The sequence below is a fragment of the Hippocampus guttulatus genome, chromosome 5 (assembly GCF_054856545.1).
Source record: "Hippocampus guttulatus isolate MCC_2025c chromosome 5, RoL_Hgut_1.0, whole genome shotgun sequence".
Taxonomy (NCBI): Eukaryota; Metazoa; Chordata; class Actinopteri; order Syngnathiformes; family Syngnathidae; genus Hippocampus; species Hippocampus guttulatus.
In genome coordinates this window covers 15940852-15959560 of record NC_141265.1, presented here as the reverse complement: position 1 = coordinate 15959560, position 18709 = coordinate 15940852, and the positions used below count along the sequence as shown (strand labels likewise).

General features: G+C 43.9%; 2 protein-coding genes across 4 annotated transcripts in view; one reads left to right on the top strand and one right to left on the bottom strand.

Moving 5' to 3' along the window:
* Positions 1-18709, top strand: part of aopep (aminopeptidase O (putative)) — a 78056-nt gene that overhangs the window by 55493 nt on the left and 3854 nt on the right. For both annotated transcript variants that reach the window (XM_086110873.1, XM_086110872.1), the window contains 3 exons: positions 4409-4525; positions 10090-10176; positions 10260-10412. In XM_086110873.1, the coding sequence (XP_085966999.1) occupies positions 4409-4525; positions 10090-10176; positions 10260-10400 (345 nt within the window). In that variant the 3' untranslated portion in view covers positions 10401-10412. The remainder of the gene's footprint in view (positions 1-4408; positions 4526-10089; positions 10177-10259; positions 10413-18709) is intronic.
* The window catches only part of fancc (FA complementation group C), a 32588-nt gene continuing 28004 nt past the window's right edge, over positions 14126-18709 (bottom strand). For both annotated transcript variants that reach the window (XM_086110876.1, XM_086110877.1), the window contains exon 17: positions 14126-14435. The gene's annotated coding sequence lies outside the window, so the exon portion shown is untranslated. The remainder of the gene's footprint in view (positions 14436-18709) is intronic.

The following is an 18709-nucleotide window of genomic DNA, read 5'->3' as shown; positions in this document are numbered from 1 at the left end:
CGTTCTCTTCTTTGGGGGGGGGGGGGGGGTCATTATATACAATAGAATTTTATAGTCAGCAGTCCTTGACTTTTTACTCCAGGCTTTTGGTGTCTCTTTGTCGCACAAGTGCTTTTGTAATTGACTTACGATCATCTCCAGTTTAAGTTGCAATTAATGAGTAGTGAAAGAGATGCGCGTTCATCTCTCTTGTCAGGGGTCACCTGCGACTTGCCCAGATATGCCTTTTGAATACAGATGTGATGGAATCAACGCAGAAAATGAAAGGTTCACGATCAATCCAAGCGTCGAGCCATTACTGACTCGCTCTGCTATTTACTGTACAAACGAGAGCTCGACTTGGTGCCGTTGCCATGGAGATGCTGATGGATTGCTGGCGAGCACCAGAAAAAGATTTAGGATTGAAATGTTTTCTCTGGACAACCCCTTTAAATCACTTTGGACGGTCACAGAAAGCGACCCAAGACAGATTCTGAAGTATATTTCTAACTTTGTGCGTGTGCGTGTGCGTGCGTGTGCGTGTGCGTGTGTGTGTGTGTGTGTGTGTGTGTGTGTGTGTGTGTACTGTATATGCTTGCATGCGAAGGCTAAAGAGGTCTTCTTAATTTTGGCTTCCATAAACATGCAATGAAGCAGCAATCACATGACCGGTTGAGCTCATTCCCATGGTCCCAAACGCCCACATAAGTTATTTTGACTTTTCCAAAAGCGGGTGATACACACATTCATACCTGTCGTCATAACAGTGCTGCGCCCACCCCATTGTTCTGCGGAGTGTGAAAAGTCACAGCAGATTTCCCAGAGGTCTTTGCAAGACCTGGCTCGATATGTATCCGATGGCGGTTGCGCCGGCAGTTTGTGTGCATGTCCAGGCGCGTACTGTCTTCCAAACGACATTGTGCCCAACAGCGTGACGCCATTGCCACGGACGGTATCGAATGAAATGCTCCTTTAAAGGTGCAATTCGTGTTGCGGTTGTGTCAGTGAAAGTGCGTGTGCCGGTAAGTGCTTGTCTGCCATGCGACTGGCTCTCTCATTAATAAGTGAGCATTCCGCAATGGAGTTCACCTTTCCCCCGTAATTGCTTTCTCTCTGCGTCTCACGCACGCTCACAAACACAATGCAAGTAATGCTAATGAGTAGTAAATCATTAATTTGTTTGAGCGAGTCTGAGTGCAAAGTATGTCAAAGTCTCTTTTGTGTTATGGTGTAATCCGAGAGCTGTTGCGCTGGAGTAATTATTTCCACAGATAGTCGTGGGGCGGGTTATATGCACTTAAGACAAACGCCGCACATTTCCCATCAGGAACAGCAAAAAAAAAAAAAAAAAATGGTAGTAACTGTTTTTGCACGACTGTTCGCACACGAGCATGACCTTATTCACTGCCAGCCCAATTGGTATTTGGTTTATGTAGCTATCAAGGGCAGCGAAGAAGTTCAAAAGTGAGCTGCTGTCCATTTGAGCTCCGTCGCTAACTAAAACAGCAGCATGTAAGCCTTTCAGCAGTGTCATCAGTTGAAATCAGTTTGGAGTCTTCTCGCACGTTGCAAAGGAGTTTCTGATGAAAGATGCTCTTAAAATTGCGTGACAACAATTTCGTCCCTGACATCCGATCTCTACAGTGTTCTACGTGTCCATGTTTATGTTCTGCTAAGCCGCATGGCTGATCTGTTCCAACCATGCAGCCTTGGTTCCTCTTTGATGTTATTCCAAAAATGCAATTTGTCTGAATAAACGCCTTCCACCTAATGAGATGCCACCCTTGTTTGCAGTTGAGAAAGTAAAAAAATCCCTCGCCATTATTTGCGAATTGAAAGACTTATGTGAGGTAACGTTTTAAGTGAAGGTATCGCGCACAAAAGGGGGGGGGGCTTACTAGAAGGTTTACGTTTGTTCATTTTGGTGGTTCAGGGAAAAGGAAGAACTGACACTCGTATCTTGCAGTAGAATAACTGACGTCATGTGTTTTTGTGCGCCATCGCCGGCTGCAAAATTGTTATGGCGACAGTGGCGCAGACTTATTGATTAGCAGCACGTGTGCTGAGAGGCACACCAGGACCTCACAGTTGGCTGCAGTTGTCTGTGTGTGTGTGTGTCTTTATGCTGTGAATGATTGAGCAATTGTATATTGCTTTGGACTTTTTCAAAGGCGAGAGGGTGAGTGAGATCATGGGTGGGCCCCACATAAACCCTCCAGAGATGGAGGCTCCACTTCAGAGAACACTCGCTCTTTTACAATATGGAGGACGGGAGGGAGGCAAGGTGAAGATGAGGATTGGCTGTCACATTTAACCTTAAATGGTCTCCTGTGTCCGTGTGTGTGGGTGCGCGTGTGCGTGTGCTAATTTCTGTAGCTACCACTTCATTCCGATGCTCTTGGATTAGGGTTGGGTGTTCCCTGGCAGTGAAATGGATGGAATGGGTGGTTGGATCGAGGGATGAAGGGAGATGATTTGATGGCTGAGTGGGTGGTAGCTCTTGTTTGCTCGACGCATGGTTGCTTTTGAATTATGAAGGGCTGGGTGGCTCGATGATTGGATGCGTGGTGGGTGGTTGGAAAGATTGATGGGGATTGGTGGCTAGATGGGTGGTAGGAAGTATGTAAGGGTGGTTCCTGGACTGTTGTGGTGTTTGGGAGGATGCGTAGAGGGCATTTGTTGGGTAAATGAAAGAATTTGGTCGGTTGAGGCGTTAATGGGAATGGATGGATGAAAAAAACGATGGGTCAAATAAATGGATACTTTCATGGATGGCGGATGTATTGATCAAGGAAGGAAAGTGCGGCCCGGGGGCCATTTGCGGCCCACGGTGACATTTTGTGGCCCCCTACTTGACATCAAAGTTTAATGTCATTGCGGCCCTCGCCTTTTTTGCCATGGTGTTGCCCTGAACTTTTTTATACTTTTGGGCCTCCGTAGCTCAGGCTCATGACAGCTTTTGGCGAAACGTAATTCTGAAGTGACACTAAGTGGAGGGACGAGATATCCTGTCACCCAGTCCCAGGCGTGTCTTTTTCGAAAACTGCTGTGAAGAGAGAGGTCGGCAATGAGAACAGTAAAATGTTAAGAAAAAGAGAAGACGAGATGTTTTTTTGGTTGAGCACAGCGGGCATCGTGACACTTTTTGAATGCAAAGAGAAAGTTGGAGCGCTCAAGAATTCAGACGTCGTTACTCAACTAGACATGCGGAGGAGTGTGCAAAGTACTGGGGATGTGACAGAGAGGACTGGGTCACCAATCTTGTTCACGCTCTGAAGAACCCTTAATGTTCGTTGTCAACCGTTATTATTGAAGATGAAGAAGATCGGATGAGTTGTACTTTCTGGAGTTCTCTTTGCCCATCACGGGTGAGATCGTGGTCAGCACACCTGCATCACTGAGGCTCTGGGTTCGAATCTCGGCTCAGGCCTTCGGGCGTGGTGTGTTACATGTTGCCTCCATTTTTTTCCCAGGCTTGCTCCTCATTCAAACATATGTAATTTAAAAATAAAATTAAGTTCATTGAATGTGTAAATGTGAGTGTGAGTGGTTGTTTTTCCACCGTAAATGTGCCCTGTGACTTGCGATAGAAAATGGATGGATATTGGAAGGATGGATGCGGACTATGTCGCACGAGAGCATCCACTTCCTGTCTTCTCCCCAGTTGCTCTTCACTCTCTCACACTTACTTTCACATGAGCCTCTATAGAGGCCTGAGCCATTCAGTCCCACAGGGAAGGTGTTTCTGAGACTTGAGAGAGCGCCCCGCCCCTCCCCTTTAGGAGCCTCAATCACTGTGGTCCATCGCAGCCCACATCCAATGCCGGAATAATCTCTTCAATTCACCACTGACTTGTCGGTGTCCCTTGTGATGTTTGTCATCAAACACACACACACACACACACACACACACACAGACAAGAAAAGAAGTCTAAGCGTATTGTCTTTCTGAAGAGGTTTTTCTCTGCTGCCTTTGCTCTTCAGAAGCAGCATTTAGTCGACTCGCTCCTTCGGCTTTATTAAAATATGACACTTTATTGCTTTCTTAATTCCTTCTCTTTACACTCCGTTTCTGCCTCTTTTTCCTAATCTTCCCCCAGTTGCAAAGGATGCGCTCAGTTTAGCATATTTATTTCATTACCGCGTTCAGCTCACTTTTATTATCTCCATGCTTCTTGCCTTCGAAACGCGCGCTTTAATTGACTTGTATTGATGCGTTCTGTCTCTCGGCCGCGCGCAAAATGAAACTTCCGGGAAATGCTGCGAAATGAAAATGGGGTTTCAAATATGTAATATGCAAAATTCGGATGACTTGAGGAGCTTGAGGTGGCATTTATGCACAGTATGGTCTCATTTTTTGGCGGGTCACGCTATTAATGTGATGCATTATTATTATTATCATCATTATTTTATTTATTTTTGTGCGCAGGTGACCTCAGAGCAGCTTGTGTTGCTTTTGGAGCTCCTCTTAGAAGAAGCCAAGTTTAGCACATCCACCATGCGCATTCTGGCTCGCACCTACGACCTGCACAATCAAGACGCTGAGGTAAGCTACAAGCACGCGCGCACGCACGCACACACACACACACACACACACACGCGCGTGCGTGCGCCGTCTCTGAGAATAACGAGTGCAAAGTCTCCTCTCGCCTCCCGACCCGGCTTCTACGCCGCTGAGCAATGTGTAGTAAATTCTCCCCGTAATAGCAACTCTCCTCTTTATGGCTGCCATTACTGAGTAAAATCCCACAAGTATGCACGTCATGTTTTTTTTTTTGTTTTTTTTTTAGTGCTGCACAAAGTTCCTTAATGGCGCTATTAACAAAATGTTTGTGTATGTGTGCTTTACTTGTCTCAGTTTGTTCTCTGCCGCAACCGCCGGTCATAGCATTAGGGACACGATGTCATTGGTAGAACGGGCTGAAAGGTGTTCAATTTGAAGGGGGGTGTGGGGGATGGTGGTGGGGTGAGTACGCCGAAAAAAGTCAAACCAATGTTCCAATCCCATCAATACGGCGGTACCATTCACAAAGTATTTGATTTTACCGAACAGATGCTATTAGAAATATAGCAGGCTCAAAGCGAAACAACAGAACCTTTTCACAGAGAAGCAAACGTTTCTTCAGCGGTACTTACTGACAAAAGCAGAAAGCGCAAGAAAGTTGCTGCTTATTCATTCCAGCAATCCCTCTAAAACACTTTCCTGTCCCTCTCCATAATGTGCCTGACTATTTGTACTTTATTTTAGTTGTATTACTCAGTCGTGAAGTTCTCTTTTCTCATGTATGACAATTAACGATGTTAAGCCAGTGCACTTAATCGAGCTTTATTTATTCAGCTAATGAATTGACTTTGCATTATTTCTTTTGGGAAAACTTCCAATTTCAACAATTCAAAGTCAGCCAGGGTCATGGAGTGAAAATAAGCTAAACCGCATCGTTAAGGCCTTTTCAGCCTTTTAGTACTTGTCCTCGGCCCACTTAAAATTTGGCCCTGGGTGCTGGATCTCGACGCTTAGCCCAAACTACCCGGCACACAGGAGGAGAGTCGTACTCTAGAGTTTCCAGGAAAAACCTTGAGTGTGTACTAAAAATACACAGGGCCATTATGCTCATGGTGGTGCATGGAAAAACACTTAGACAAACACACACACACACACAGACGCGCACACACAGACGCACACACCTTTCTCAAGGCACATTTCTCATCCGAAGAAGTACGTTCATCATCCATATGGATTCATCCTAGGTGTGCTTCTTCTGCATCTTCTCCATACAAGACCATTTTACCTTCAAGTCTTACTTTTTGGAAGTGTATGCTTGCTTTGTCACACAGTAGGACAGACGAGCGGCCGCCATTTCTCTTCTTATTGTTGGTTACATCAATTCCGGGTGTTCACGTTTTCTATTTAATGAGGAATGACGGAAGCTATGTCATTCTTAAAAGGCCTTGTTTTGAGCAGGGAAAAATCAGGTTAAGTACTCATTGTCTATTTTTGCCTGTTGGTTGTTGTTGATTATGTCATGCTCAAAATAAACATCCAAAATGAAAGCACTACCACATAGCCAGAGTGATTAACTTGCAATAAGAACCGAGAAGGATTCTACTGGCAAGCATGTCTTTATAATCATATGCCCACAAAGTGGTACACATCGGTACACGGTGTTCTTCATTTTTGTTAGAGCAGCTTGATTTGAAGTGAAAAGGTGCTGGAACAGTTCACTCACTCAGCATCTGTTTTAGTGCTAAACGCGTGAAGTCGTCCGCGAGCGTTGACCGTGGCGTGCAAAGCATCGCTTTCAGTTGCCATGGGCGAAAGGAAATCGGGGCGGATGCCCGCAAATTTGCCTGCCCGCGGGGACGCTGTGAGTGACCGCGCATATGCATGCATGGGAGCGGAGCATGTGTCCGCATGTAGGAGACCTGCTGCGTGACTTTGTCCTGCTTCCTTTCGTCCCATGTGATGTTCAGCTTGCGCGCGTGTGTGTGTGTGTGTGGGGGGGGGGGTTTGTTAAAAATGTCCTTTTGTTCTTAATATGCATCATAGGCCATGTCAGTCCATTACATCAAAAGCATCTGTTTCTAAAATGTAAGTTGACTAATGGCGCATGATGAACAATTTTGCGCAGCAGCGTAAAAATGCGTTGACGCAGCACAACAAGATTTTACGGTTTACGGTTACTGCCGTGCTTTTTATTATAATTGTTTTGTATTCCGAAAGTGTTATTAACCCAAATGCTAACTGCAATCATGACTTAACTACTGTGATGACATGTTTGAGAGAGAGACGATGGTGCCTTCCGACTTGGAAAGAGCGAAGACACCCTGTAATTAGCCTGTGATGTGGAAACCTGAAAATAAAGTATGAATACAAATTGCCAACAAAAGATCCAGTCTGTCAACCAAAATGGCAGACTTCCTGTTCATTTACATCAGGGGTGTCAAACTCTTGGTCGCGGGCCACGTTGTAGTTACGGTTTCCCTTGGAGGGCCGTTATGAATTTTGGGAAACCATATAAACATTTAATTCCCTCCACATATTACATACAGAGCGTACAACAAATTGATGAATAACTAGTTTTAAAATCCGAAGTCAAGAATAACGACTGTTATTGTGGATTACATATGAACATTTTGGTTCAGACTTTAGCAAGCGTCATGGAACTTGACATGCTTGATTTGCTTTCGTGGGCCACATAAAATGATGTGACGGGCCAGATCTGGCCCCCGGGCCTTGACTTTGACACCTGTGATTTACATCACGGCTCTGTGAGACGTTTTTTTGTCCGGCATGTCATAAAAGATGATCCCACCAAGTTGCCCATTGATGAATGTCGCTAGAGGTGGAGGCTGAGTTATTTCTTTGTATCATTTCAGTGGGCGCTACTGGGTGATTTTTCGTATGCATTTTAGTCAGGATAGCACCTGCGTTTGCAGAATTTGTTGAGTTTTGTTTTTGTTACAGCCCCCAAAAGATTTCAAGAGCAATTTTTTAGTCCCCACACTGTATCAACAGTGCATTTCCTCAAATGGTGCCCCCCCCCCCCCCCGACTGTAATAGAAGCAATTAATCGCTATTCAGTTTTATCCCTCTGCGGCAAAATAAATAAATAAAAATAACAGGTGGTGCCACGAGTTGGGTGTCATTAACTTGACTATGACTGATGACACCATGTGTCATGTCGTGTTTACCTACTCAGGGTGTCCGCTGGACTTTTTAAAAAATATTTAACTGAGAGTGAAAAAAATGAAGGCATTCAATTGAATGTTACTGTTCATGGTGGCGCACATTCTGGATATGGAGGTGTGTGGCGTGAGCCTTTGCACTGCAAGTTGCGTAGTATCAGTTGCGAGGGGTGGCGTTTGGGGGGGGGGGGGGGGTCACTAATAAATGGAGGAATGTTATACTGTCAGAGCAAGAGGCGGTGCCTCAGAGAGGACGGAGTCAAATTTGAAAGAAACAAAACTGAGAGCATGAACTCCATGCAGCTGCTGTGCCCCAAGGCTTTCCCTCGGAATGTAAGCCAGCCAAGGCAACAGCTGCCGGGGAGGGCAGGGGGGGTGGGTGTGAGCGCGACGACGGGTTGAACGCAGGGTGGCACAACGGGCCTCCAAACGGCAGTCGGCGGGGGAAACGGCGTGTGTCTTCGCCGCCCACGCCTTCGCACCACCGCGCTGATTTCTCACGCTCGCCATGTTACCTTGGCAATGGAGCGCCAACTTTATTCTTGGAAGCAACAATTTACAATTCTAACAAAGCAAAGGTTTGCGGCAAAGGACAAAATGTTTTGTGAGGTGACCTTTTGGCTTTCCTTGAGCAACTTTCGCGGTACCGTTTTACGTTGACTTGTTCTTGAGTAGACCAAATTCTTTTTCTCTGTTGAAATGAGTTGAAATCCATTCCAGTCCCCCGAAACTTCATTGTTTCTATTATGTCTTTTTAATATTGAAAAAAAAACACTGGAATTGTCCTCAACCAACTGCAGTGCAACTACAATAACTATTTGTATGCAAACCTCTCAAATCTTTCAGAGAGGATCATCTGGCCTTTGTTGACTTTGGTCAGAAGCGTCTTCAAGAAAAGTCAGACTTCCAGGCCATAGATAAAAAATGTCAAAACTCCGATGGTAACTGAGCCTTTGGCACGACGTTTTCTTTGTCCACTGCGTAACTGGTTCATCGGGCACCATTCTTAACCTTGACCGCATGTCAGGGTTGTTGTAAAGCGATGAGCGCCCAAGTCGAGCATAGCATGATTACGTTTAACCATCTTCCCTGTCAGAGCGCTGACCTCTATCAAGGTCAAATTGCTATTAAAAGCAGAGGGAGATCCACATAAAAATTGAATGAGTTTTTCGTTCCATCCCAATTCCCCTAAACCACTAAAAATGTTTTATGGGAATCAGTTCGGTGGGCGCTTCAGTTCTTGCGCTCAACAAACCCCGTTTTTTTTTTTTTTTTCTTTCCTGCAACAGTCCTTTGGTGTCGGTTGAAATGTGTCGACTTATCACTGCACAGCACGTCCAAATCCAATTTCATTTTCCAGTGACAGATCCCCGATCGGGCTATGTTTACCCTGATAGAAGACAAAAAAAACCCACCTGACATACACCGACTGATGACCAAATTGCATGTATGCAACTCCACAAGCTTCTACACAGACGTCAACAATAATACATAAATAATAAGACATATTGACCAGTACGCAACATTTAGAGGGCCTTGGCTGACCGTTCCCCTCAATGTCGCGTCATTTCACTGCATGTAGCCTAAATGCAGCCTAATTCATTTCGCAACCTTTCGGGGGTTTAGTTCCCGAATGGAGGCAAGCCGTTACTGCGCGCTTGGAAAAGGAGCTTCAGAGTGTTTGTCCTCCAAAGTCCATCTCGTTGTTTACGAGTGGTCAAGCATCAGGTTTATTCAATCAAGCCCTCCTCCCTTCTTGAGGACCATCTTCAAAAATCAGGTTGCGCTCCGACCTTGACGAGATCACGCGCGTACCTTCCCTTGCACAACGTCACGTGTGGACCGCGGCGGGTCAGGACCGGAGCCAAAATACGCGCTCGGGCCTTCAGCCAGCACAGATGAGCCGTCAGCTCCATTTAAAGTGTTTTCGTGGCCGCCCGCCAAGCGTTGGAACCGAGCTCTGCCTCGCACCTTCGCTCACTTGTTTTTTGGGACTTCAAGGAGACCGGGACTTAGAAAAAAAAGGGGCCCAATGAGGTGATAAGTCTTGCTAAATGGACTTTCACTTTTCTATCTTCGGTACTCAAAGCGCCAAACTCTATTACCTTATTTACCTACTGATGACGCAGCATCAATAGCAACTCGGTGGAGGGGTTCAGTATCTTGCTCAAGGACGCTTTCGACATGGTCACATTGGCCGGGGATTGAACCCCCCAACCTCTACCACTGAGCCATGCCGCCCCCACAATATGAATTATCATGTGTGGCGTGTATCATAACAGCTTCCAGTGCGATGTGATTAACTTTCCCGGAGCTCCTGACTTCTTATAGCCTCTGACAAATGAAGAGGAACATGCAAAAATGTGTTCAATGTGTGTTTTGCTATTAACCCCGGTTGGATTTTCCCTATTTTGTGACTTCCAGGTGCGCCATCGTTGGTGCGAGCTGGTGGTCAAACACAAACACGTCAAGGCTTACGGCGACGTGGAGCGCTTCTTGCTTCACGATCAAGTAAAGGACACATTACACAACGGACATCATGGAAACGGGTGTACGCAATTCTACCATCAGTATGTGTGTGTGTGTCCCTACAGGCTATGGGTGTGTATCTGTACGGCGAGCTGATGGTTCAGGAGGACGCCGAGCAGCAGGCTCTGGCTCGTCGCTGCCTCTCGTTGGCCGGGGAGGAAATGGACCAGTCGGCACGCAGGGTGGTGGAGGAGATGGTGCTCTGACGGCTAAGAGAGGTCTGTTCTTACTCTTCGTCGCTTCTGACGTTCACGTGACTCGCCTGGATGCACAAATCATCCTATCTATTGATTTCATAGCCGTTGTAATGTTGTAAACGCGATCATCCTGTCTATTGATTTCAATGCCGCTGTGATGTCGTAAAACTTCCTCTCGACACTTTTTGATACAACGTCCAGTTCAGAAGTATTTGGTCAATGCTTCTGTTGACTCTGATGACAACTGTCCAAATACTTTTGCAGCACGCAGAACAGGGGGCAATCTGAGGTACGCTGTCGCAATTCTTCAAGTGTCACAGAGGTCACAAAATGTGTTTACGCATTGAGTTCACATGCGATATAGAGTACATACTGTACGTTAAGGTTTTGATGGAGGTATGCGTCGTCATGTTGAAGACGTGCTGACATGTACGTTTTAATGTCCTTAACGCTCGCGATAGGTAGTCTGCCACTCTACTCGAGAGTCACGTCTCTTACCTACGCTGACACATTCCTCCCGGATCCCGCTGTGCACGCGTGTGTGTGCATGTGCATATTTTCAGTCGGCTTTCTCATGCACTCACGGTAGCGCCGCCGGGATGCGTTTGTGAGCGAAGAAATTTGGGAACGCGGAAAGAGAAAGCGGATCGGAGCGGAGTGGATGAGCAAGTGTCATTTTTTTATAGCCTTAACCCCGAAATGTCCTCTGACATGTATGTGTGTGGCCACAATTTTACTCGTCAAATCAGACCAGACACTAGCTTTGCAGTTATTTCTCATTCATTCCCATGGACAGTGTCCAATTTTTCGTGAATTCCTGAGCAAAACGTCCCGTGTCAAGCAAGCCCTTTGCAACTTATTTTCGGCATTTTCCCCGCAGGTAGCTGTCATGCTAACGTGTCCCAATACTTCTGTCCGTGGAGCATATATAAGATTTGTCAATGTCTTTGCTCGAGGGAAAATATTTTCATTCAAGGCTTCTGTGGGGGTGACCTTGATATGCTGCTTTCAACACAGGGCCACATTAACCTGAGTGACTGATTTCCAGCTCAAAATCCTATTTCACGTAGCTCACCACCACGAGACTGCTTTTATCCTTTATCTCACACACACGCACACACTAGACCAGACAGCTCACTGCCCAGGATGTGAAAAAGCTTTTTGTGCATCTGGCTGTATCCTGATAAATCGCTCAGGATCAAGTCTTGACATTTGCTCATTTGTAATTGCCCAGCTTGTCTTCATGCGTCACTCCATCTTTTCCTTCTTTGTCACTTACGTAGTGTAGCACCTGCTTGTGCTTGTGATTGTGATTGGACTCCATTGGAACTGTTTGTGCCAAAGGTCCAAATTGTTCCAGGTACAAAAACTTTGATGCTACTCCTATTTTCCAGTTGACGGGAGTGCTTTGTTGTGTTTGAGTAAAGGGGAAGGTCTGTTTGAGTAAAGGGGAAGGATGACCTATAAAATAGCACAGCACGGCGCCATACCGGTTAGCACTTCTGCCTCACAGTTTCGATGGGTTTGAAGTCTCAGGTGGATTGAGGGATAACAAAAATCTCCATTTCTGTAGCCATCATCAGGGCAGAAGGGCGCCTTTTATTTTTCTACACAGGTACTTTCCATCCCAGGCCACTGATGATCAGTGCAAAATGACAAGCAGTACGCCACTGACGTGTTTCTTAAAACGTTGTGTTAAACCAGTTCAGCGCGCTGTGTAGAACCTCAAAACTTGCCGCGATTCCCAACAGAGGTCTCGTCAGTTTGAGCAGTTTTGGAAATGCGGTATACCTTGAAACCGTTAACTTACCCACGCTTACCGAGAACCTCTTGTATGTCGTCATCCAAGGCCAAAAAGCTCATTTGTGGACAACCCCCTCGTGACAAGACTTGGTAGCAGTTATGTCGAAGGGTTTGAGATAATGTACGACCCCCTGACCCCCAAAAAAAAAAAAAAAAACCTCTACAGTTTGTGAAAACAAAAGTGCACCCGAGTGGTCCGGACCTCTGGCCAATTAAGATGATGGATGACTCTACTCCCTGGCTGCATGAAGTGTTTTTTGGAGTTGTTTTTGTTTTTACAACTTGGCTCTTTTTCTTCAAGTGTTGCTTGTTGAGATCAGAGCGAGCTTTGAAAACACGTCCGTCCGTCTATCAGGGCTTTTTTTTTCTTCTTCTTCAAAGCCTTAAAAAGGGAAAACGGGTGGTCTCCCCATCCCAGCATTCCCTCCGAGCGCCGCATGCCTTTGGAATCCCTCTTGATCCGCTTAATGAGAGGCATATCGCCTGGTTAGCAGAGCGTGGCCAATGAAAGGAAAGATCTACACCTTTAACCCCCCCGTCCGTTTCACATCCACCGGGGAAAGTTTGGATTTTTGAGCGGCAAATAGTGAGGCGCAAGACTGTGTCGTGATGCCTCCTGTCTGGGCTGTGGGGGTTCCTGGCGTGCTGATTTGTGACTTATGATGAAAATCACATTGCCAGGGATTACCACACAGCCCTGACCCGACCGGCCGGCTACCATGGTAACCACACTCAGACACAGTCTCCATCTGAAGACTTCTGATTATCCAGAAGAGTGCGAGGATTTGACCGTGATTAGGGAAGCTGGCGTCGGCGATGTACGCAGGTCACGCGTGTGTGTCGTCTCCGGGCAGGCGCAGAGCTTAGCTGATTGGTGAACAGTGATTGCTTTCCTCTTTGTTCACAGTGGCTAAGTTCTGCACCTGAGGAGAACATTGCCCACGAGACAGGAGAAAGAGACGTAAGACCCGGAAAGGGCCTTCCCATCAACTCCTGACTAATTCACGCGCTGATGAAGGGGCATGCATGCGGCGTCCTTATATAGCACATTCGAGTGACGCGCACAGTCGAGGGCGCCATCCATCTCAGCCAGGACGGATGTGTGAATTAGGAATGAGGTCCGTGTCGAGCGTGTCATCAGTCCACCTATATTTAGGGCCTATTAAAAGACAAATGGCCATCAACGGGCTGTTAAAGAGAGCAACGGCCATATGACAGTCGAAACTGTAGAAGCCCCGGTGATTTATGACGGCCTAATGGCGCAAGACCAGAAAGGATTCTCTTCATCAACCGTTGATAGTGGAAAAGCATTTGATGGATTTATGGCGTGATGTTTTTTTGTTTATGATGTTGGGATGGTTTATGCCCCCCACCCCCACCTTTTCCCTTTTTTTTTGGGCAACCATTCAGCCAAGGATATAATTGAGGCCTTTAAAAAGAGTTGGCTTCACCTTTCACAAACTGCAATGATCCAGTAACAGCTAGAAGGACCCCCAGACATGAATCACATCATAAAATGTAGCCTATAAGTGATAGGCAGCAAGAAATGGGCTTGGCCTCCTGTGCCTACTGAGCTGATAATCAGTCCTACGCAACCACTGGCTCAGTTCAGCAGGAACAGGCGTCCGGTCCACTCGTCTACAACCCAGTCAGCAAAATTGGTCTGGCCCAGCTCTGGGGCAGACACGGCACGTACACTCGGCCCACATACCTCAATGAATGACGGTCCTGCAGTGGCCCACGTCTGGCATCCATGATGTGGGCCGCATTCGGCCCAGATCTGAGCCGCATTGTAAAACCATATCTGGCCCTACTCCGGCCCGACGCTGGGCCAGAACAGGTTCCTGATATCAGCCTGAATTCAACCTCAACTAAGCCACATCTTTCATGAGCCATATTTGACCCACATTAAAAAAAAAGTCTCAAAAACGACTGTTATAAAAATATGTTTATTGTCATAATTTGTGAACCTCACATATAACTCCACATACACTGGAAAAATGCACTTTTCTTTATTTAACAGTGAACACAAAGTCGAAATTGGGATGCAGCTTACTCTTGAACGGTATTTTTCTGTCCATCAAATTGTTGCGCTCTCCATGTCCTCTTTTCTTCTCATGCTCTCCTTCCTGTCACCATCCCGATCAGGAGCCAGATGTAGCCATCTTTTGATTGTGACATCAATTTCCTGGTCTGAGGCCCAAGATGTTAGGCTGTTAGGTCTCACAGCGGCTGTAAGAACTGTAAGAAAACAAGAATTGACAGTGTTTTAGGAAAACAAACATTTGTACACGTCATGAACAATGAATGGTCAGTAAAAATAACCCCTGAAATTTCTTATAATAATAATAATAATAATACATTTCATTTATAAGCGACACTTTACAACCAAAACTAAACTAGGTGTGACGCTGTGGGGCGGAATATTTGCCACCAAGAACTAAACGTGAATAACTTTTAAATAGTTTATACTGAATTTGAATTACGTGAATTGAAGGTCAGTGGCTCGAATAATGGATGGATTTGTATATTTTACTCTAAATCATATTGAATAACTGAATCTTAATTGTACAATCTAAATTTGAAACGATAGGTACTAAGTTTTAAATTAACTTTATGGACAAGTATGAAGTATCCGGTTTGTATTAGAGCAAACGGAATCAAAATTAATTTCATTGTATTTCAGTGCAGAAAGGGTTCTTTTTGGCAGCACCTCTGACTGTTCAATCACCTACATTTTCACAAGTGATGTGTCGGTCGCGAACGAGCCGGTACAAAGAGCCGCTCTTTGAAGTGAACGATGAGCCGTTTTTAGCCGAAAAAAACGACCATGTGTAGTAAGGCGTTTTTAGCCGGAAAAAAAAACGACCATGTATAGTAAGGCGCTTTTAGCCGAAAAAAACTACCATGTATAGTAAGGCCTTTTTGGATGAAAAAAACGACCATATATAGTAAGGCATTTTTGTTCGAAATTTTTAGCGGGAAAAAACGACCATGTATAGTGAGGCGTTTTTTGCCGAAAAAAATGACCATGCATAGTAAGGCATTTTTAGCCGAAAAAAACTACCATGTATAGTAGGGCGTTTTTAGCCAAAAAAACGACCCTGTATAGTCAGTTTTTAGCCGAAAAAAAACGACCATGTATAGTAAGGCCTTTTTGGATGAAAAAAACGACCATATATATAAGGTGTATATGTAAGGCATTTTTGGACGAAATTTTTAGCCGAAAAAAACGACCATGTACAGGTATATAGTAAGGCATTTTTGGACAAAATTTTTAGCCGAACAAAACGACCATGTACAGTAAGCCGTTTTTAGCCGAAAAAAACGACCATGTATAGTAAGGCGTTTTTAGCTGAAAAAAAACGGCCATGTATAGTAAGGCGTTTTTGACCAAAAAAAACGACCATGTATAGTAAGGCGTTTTTAGCTGAAAAAAACGACCATGTATAGTAAGGCGTTTTAGCCGAAAAAAACGACCATGTATAGTAAGGCGTTTTTAGCCGGGAAAAAACGACCATGTATAGTAAGGCCTTTTTTGCCGAAAAAAACGACCATGTATAGTAAGGCATTTTTGTACGAAATTTTTAGCCGAAAAAAATGACCATGTATAGTAAGGCGTTTTTAGCCGAAAAAAAACGACCATGTATAGTAAGGCGTTTTTGGACGAAATTTTTAGCCGAAAAAAAAAACGACCATGTATAATAAGGCGTTTTAGCCGAAAAAACGACCATGTATAGTAAGGCGTTTTTGGATGAAATTTTTAGCCGAAAAAAACGACCATGTATAATAAGGCGTTTTTGACCGAAAAAAACGACCATGTATAGGAAGGCGTTTTAGCCGAAAAAAACGACCATGTATAGTAAGGCGTTTTTAGCCGAAAAAAAACGACCATGTATAATAAAGCGTTTTTGACCGAAAAAAACGACCATGTATAGTAAGGCGTTTTTGGACGAAATTTTTAGCCGAAAAAAAAAACGACCATGTATAATAAGGCGTTTTTGACCGAAAAAAACGACCATGTATAGTAAGGCGTTTTTGGACGAAATTTTTAGCCGAAAAAAAACGACCATGTATAGTAAGGCGTTTTTAGCTGAAAAAAACGACCATGTATAGTAAGGCTTTTTAACCCGAAAAAAACGATCATGTATAGTAAGGCGTTTTTGGACGAAAATTTTAGCCGAAAAAACGACCATGTATAGTAAGGCATTTTTAGCCGAAAAAAACTACCATGTATAGTAGGGCGTTTTTAGCCAAAAAAACGACCCTGTATAGTCAGTTTTTAGCCGAAAAAAAACGACCATGTATAGTAAGGCCTTTTTGGATGAAAAAAACGACCATATATAAGGTGTATATGTAAGGCATTTTTGGACGAAATTTTTAGCCGAAAAAAACGACCATGTACAGGTATATAGTAAGGCATTTTTGGACAAAATTTTTAGCCGAAAGAAACGACCATGTATCATAAGGCGTTTTAGCCGAAAAAAACGACCATGTATATATAGTAAGGCGTTTTTAGCCGAAAAAAACGGCCATGTATAGTAAGGCGTTTTTGACCAAAAAAAAACGACCATGTATAGTAAGGCGTTTTTGGACGAAATTTTTAGCCGAAAAAAACGACCATGTATCGTAAGGCGTTTTAGCCGAAAAAAACGACCATGTATAGTAAGGCGTTTTAGCCGAAAAAAACGACCATGTATAGTAAGGCGTTTTTAGCTGAAAAAAACGACCATGTATAGTAAGGCGTTTTAGCCAAAAAAACGACCATGTATAGTAAGGCGTTTTTAGCCGGGAAAAAACGACCATGTATAGTAGGGCGTTTTTAGCCAAAAAAACGACCCTGTATAGTCAGTTTTTAGCCGAAAAAAAACGACCATGTATAGTAAGGCCTTTTTGGATGAAAAAAACGACCATATATAAGGTGTATATGTAAGGCATTTTTGGACGAAATTTTTAGCCGAAAAAAACGACCATGTACAGGTATACAGTAAGGCATTTTTGGACAAAATTTTTAGCCGAAAGAAACGACCATGTATCATAAGGCGTTTTAGCCGAAAAAAACGACCATGTATATATAGTAAGGCGTTTTTAGCCGAAAAAAACGGCCATGTATAGTAAGGCGTTTTTGACCAAAAAAAAACGACCATGTATAGTAAGGCGTTTTTGACCAAAAAAAAACGACCATGTATAGTAAGGCGTTTTTAACCGAAAAAAACGACCATGTATAGTAAGGCGTTTTTAGTCGAAAAAAACGACCGTGTAAAGTAAGGCGTTTTTAACCAAAAAAACGACCATGTATAGTCAGGCATTTTTGGACGAAATTTTAAGGCATTTTTGGACGAAATTTTTACCCGAAAAAAAACAACCATGTATAGTAAGGCATTTTTGGACGAAAAAAAACAACCATGTATATAGTAAGGCGTTTTTGGACAAAACCTTTAGCCGAAAAAAACGACCATGTATAGTAAGGCCTTTTGGACGAAAAAAACGACCATGTATAGTCAGGCGTTTTTAGACGAAAAAAAACAACTGTGTGCAGTAAGGCGTTTTTAGCCGGAAAAAAAACGACCATGTATAGTAAGGCCTTTTGGACGAAAAAAACGACCATGTATAGTCAGGCGTTTTTAGACGAAAAAAAACAACTGTGTGCAGTAAGGCGTTTTTAGCCGGAAAAAAAACGACCATGTATAGTAAGGCGTTTTTGGACGAAATTTTTAGCCGAAAAAAACGACCATGTATAGTCAGGTCTTTTTACCCGAAAAAACGACCATGTATAGTAAAGCGTTTTGAGGCAAAAAAAGGACCACATATAGTAAGGCGCTTTTAGCCGAAAAAAATGACCATGTATAGTGAGGCGTTTTTAGCCCAAAAAAACGACCCTGTATAGTAATGCGTTTTTAGAGGGAAAAAAAAGACCATGTATAATAAGGCGTTTTTCAACGAAAAAAAACTAACATGTATAGTAAGGTGTTTTTAGCCGGAAAAAAACGACCACGAACAGTAAGGTGTTTTTAGGCGAAAAAAAACAACCGTGTGTAGTAAGGCGTTTTTAGCTGGAAAAAAAAGGACCATGTATAGTAAGGTGTTTTTGGCTGAAAAAACATTTTATTTTGTCCAAAAACGCCTTATTATATATACATGGTCGGGTTTTTTTCGGCTAAAAACGCCTTACTGCACACGGTTGGTTTTTTTCAGCCAAAAACACCTTATTATACATGGTCGTTATTTTCATCGAAAAACGCCTTACTATATATATACATGGTCGTTTCTTTGGGTTAAAACACCTTACTATACATGGTCTTTTTTCGGCTAAAAACGCCTTACTCTACATTGTCGTTTTTTTCGGCTAAAAACGCCTTACTATTCATGGTCGTTTTTTTCGGCTAAAAACGCCTTACTATATATATACATGGTCGTTTCTTTGGGTTAAAACACCTTACTATACATGGTCTTTTTTCGGCTAAAAACGCCTTACTCTACATTGTCGTTTTTTTCGGCTAAAAACGCCTTACTAT